Raw genomic sequence first — 3,553 nt, forward strand, 5'->3', positions numbered from 1 at the left:
TCTACAAGATGATGATGAGTTAGTTATACAGTATCAGTCCTCAAAATTGTTTGGGTGGCATCACAAAAGTAATTCAAGTGTGCTGACCTGATCAATTATCTTAACACAAACAAACAATCAGAGTAATCCAGTAGTCAAGCTGTCACAGTATGGAGCTTGTTTTCTGTGTTTTCCTGTTCTTCCGCCTTGCTTTTGTCCATTGACCTATTTTCTGTCTCCCCTTGATTTCATTAGTTAGTTCACCTGTGCCTTGTTAATTATCCTCATTTGGTAATAATACTGATGTTTTATTTATATAGCGCCTTCGGGCTCAAGGACGCTTTACAATGGTCTGAGTACTTTAGTTCTCCTTTCAGTCCAGTTCATTGTCAGCTATTGTCGTTGAGTATGCTGCTTGTGTCTCCCTGTGTGTCTATTGAATCTTCATCATCTTGGATTATTATTAAATGCTTACCGAATCATCTTTGTCTCCGTGCTCCTATCTCTTCCGTGCTCAAATTGCAGATGTGGGAATGTGTAATGTGTTGTGAATGTACACAAACAGTGGTATAAACTGTATTGCATAGGCTATTCGTTATTGCTTTGTATGAAGCATTATGCAATGTTTGTTAATAAAAGTGCTGTGCCATGTTATTAGACTGCAGTTGATGAAGCAGCAGACATGCGAGTCAGTGTTTGTCTGGAGAGTGAGTGTGAGTCCGGAAGTGGCTGGCTTTCCCTGAAGCTGCCTGGAATGTGCAGCTGGACTCTCAGCGGGGAACGTGCATGCAGTGAGAAGTGATTCCTCCCTTACCATTCTTTGAAGATGGACAAATCACTCGGCCTGATCTTCCTGTGGATCTGTGTGGGTCACGTGGCACACGCTGCTCTCATGGAGAAACTGGCAAACTTCAAGATCTGTGCAGACAAGGACTGCTCATGTGAGTTACACTGTTCATCACAGTACACGGCAAAGCTATGCTTAATGACTTGGAAACAATATCAAGCTAGTTATTAATTATGATTACTATTGTCCAAAGCTATTTCTGTGTCACAGATGCTTGTAGCTTAGATTTTGTCGAGAGGCAGGTTTCTTAGTGACAGCGTACACCACATGTTGGTTAACATGCTTTCAACAAACTGCATCTTCTTTCCTGGGCAATAGTGGTGGGAATATTCAGTTCTTGTTTTATTTTTGTAGCTGTTCATGTTCTTTGCTTATGAAGTCTGGTTTCTGCCTCACAGATGTGGTTTCAATGGCTAAAGGTCTTGAAGACTACGTCGCTCCAGACTGCAGATACATCAACCTGAGACGTGGCCAGAGTATCTATGTGTTTTCTAAACTCAAGCCTGTAGAGCGAGCCGGAGTCTTCTGGTCTGGAAGTGTGTGTGTCTTTACATTTGACATTTTCCCTCAGCTGATCTGACTGCAAACCCAGAAATCACAGCAGCAGCTTTGCTTTTGCAGGTCTACAGTGAGCGCTATGTAGACCAGATGGGTGTGATCGGATATTTCCCCAGTAACTATGTCAATGAGACACATGTTTTTCAGGAGAAAACGGTTGAGATCCCAACCACTGTGAGTATTTAATCTACTGCTGATCACATTATACTTTTTATCCTGATAATGCATTATACATTTGGTTTTCTTTCTCTCTGTAGGACATGGACTTCTTCTGTGCTTAAAGACTGCAACTTTAGCAGTTCTCAACCGTTTCGACTCTAAGGCCATTGCCCATAGTTCACAACGGTATTCAAAGGCCCCCTATAGGCCTAGTTTTGTCTTCAAAACGTATTTGAACCTACTTCCTAGTTTCCGTAAAGTAAAATAAGTCACTAAAATAATAATAATGCAAATAAGAGCTTAATGTTCTTCAGGGATCGCACTCTTTTAACCAGTTATTTTACACAACTTTTCCAGTCGTTTATAATAAGAATTAAGGATAGAGATTTGAAATTCATCGTTTCTCACAGTTTCTACATGAGAAAGTTCTTTAGAGCTTGGCTCTAATTGTATGTTCTTTATAAAAGTGCCCAAAACTTTTGTATTTAGTCTACCTCATATATCAAGGTTTTCCAAGACATTTCTCAAACGGAAAAAAAAAGTTGAGTGGGACAATTAACATTTTAATTAGAGTTGTTTTAGCTTATTTTCATGCCTTTTTGTCTTATTTCAAATCACTTTAAGCCATCTTGAGGCCCATTTGGAGGTTTGCTGAAGCCCTCTTGTGTGCGTTATGTATTCAAGTTTTTTTTTATGCATTTCAATAAAATATTTTACTTTGCATCTGAAACTAGCTCTATGGCTTTCTGAACCTTTCCATTTGCTATTGAGGATGAACTGAATGAGTTATACCAGTTTTTGAATAATCATAAAATATTTTATTATTTGGAGCAAATTTTAAACGAATTATGTGATTAAATGACATTGCCTGGAATAGAAAAGTACAGGAAAGTATTTCAATACTTGTATATTTTGGTGTATCTTTTGGCTATATACAACCTCTTGCCACAGTAAGCAGGATGCATGAAAGCTCTCGAGTAGATCTGACTTCTTTAGCAGGCCACTTATGCAAAGTTCACAGAGCTTCAGAATTGTTCAGACTCATGTGACACATTTTATAAACTGAACCTACTGCTTCAGAATATTTCACACAAAACTCTAAGACACATACCAAACAATTTCATCCTTATTTGTCTAAATGTTGACCTCCGTTTCAAGTTATTGGCTAGTTCATTAGCTCGTAGAAGTCTGTGTGCAAATAAAGGTTGTTCCTGTGCAGATGTGGACACAGTGGAGGCCAGCGCTCTCTGTATGTGTGTAGATTCATCTCTGATAAGCGCTCTGTCCATTCTGATGGAGTTTAATAGCAGAAAATTGAAGGTAATTACCTTGAAGAGCATTCTCTCTCTCTCCCTCTTGCTGTAGTGACATTAATGGATACTACCAAATTCAATTTGCCGTCTTCAATGGAGCTTTTGTTTTCCAGTGTCAAGACTTTCAATTACTTACTGCTGTGTAGGCAACCATAACCTTATTTCATGTTTTGTATGTGGATCATAATTTGTCCGCAGCAAAAGGAACAGAGACAAAGATGCTGCGAAAGACCAAAAGTGACCTCTATTCCTTTGATGCACTATATCTGACAAATTAAATTGATCGTTTGAGCAAATATTGACATTCTGCCATCATTTACTCACCCTCATGTTACTGATGTCGATAACACGTTACATTGAGGTTCCCTTTGTAAAGGCTTTATTATAAAGGTGTTCATAAATGACTAATAACTATAAAGGCAGAGCTGACGGCTCAAGCGACTGACGTGGAGGCAGAGACCCGGAAGACCATGGCAGAGCCGGAGTGACTGAGGACAAAGATGGAGCCAGACGGAGCCTGAGGGATGGAAAAAGAGCAAATTTCAGTGGAGACAAGAGAAACTCTTCCAGAATATTATAAAAAGGCTCAGAGGCCGGCGACAGTGATAATGATCAATAAATGGGGGTTATGCGCAACAGACTTCCATATTCTGTAAAACAGGTCTCGTCGCTTCCGGTTCAAGTGTTTTGTATACGC

General features: G+C 39.5%; 1 protein-coding gene across 1 annotated transcript; it reads left to right on the plus strand.

Moving 5' to 3' along the window:
- The first annotated feature begins 605 nt into the window (after positions 1-605).
- On the plus strand, positions 606-2,210 carry LOC107579670 (otoraplin-like). The gene is made up of 4 exons (XM_016265472.1): positions 606-920; positions 1,225-1,364; positions 1,448-1,558; positions 1,642-2,210. The coding sequence occupies exons 1-4, from the start codon at positions 806-808 to the stop codon at positions 1,663-1,665; spliced, it is 390 nt and encodes a 129-aa protein (XP_016120958.1). The 5' UTR covers positions 606-805; the 3' UTR covers positions 1,666-2,210.
- Positions 2,211-3,553: the final 1,343 nt, after the last annotated feature.

This window comes from Sinocyclocheilus grahami, unplaced genomic scaffold (assembly GCF_001515645.1).
Source record: "Sinocyclocheilus grahami isolate Dianchi unplaced genomic scaffold, SAMN03320097.WGS_v1.1 scaffold19055.1, whole genome shotgun sequence".
Lineage (NCBI taxonomy): Eukaryota > Metazoa > Chordata > Actinopteri > Cypriniformes > Cyprinidae > Sinocyclocheilus > Sinocyclocheilus grahami.

Excerpts from the sequence above, each read along its gene's own strand:
- LOC107579670 (XM_016265472.1), top strand. The coding sequence starts at position 806 with ATGGACAAATCACTCGGCCTGATCTTCCTGTGGATCTGTGTGGGTCAC. Across the intron at positions 1,365-1,447 it reads GAGTCTTCTGGTCTGGAAGT|GTCTACAGTGAGCGCTATGT; the intron begins GTGTGTGTCTTT and ends TTGCTTTTGCAG. Across the intron at positions 1,559-1,641 it reads CGGTTGAGATCCCAACCACT|GACATGGACTTCTTCTGTGC; the intron begins GTGAGTATTTAA and ends TTCTCTCTGTAG.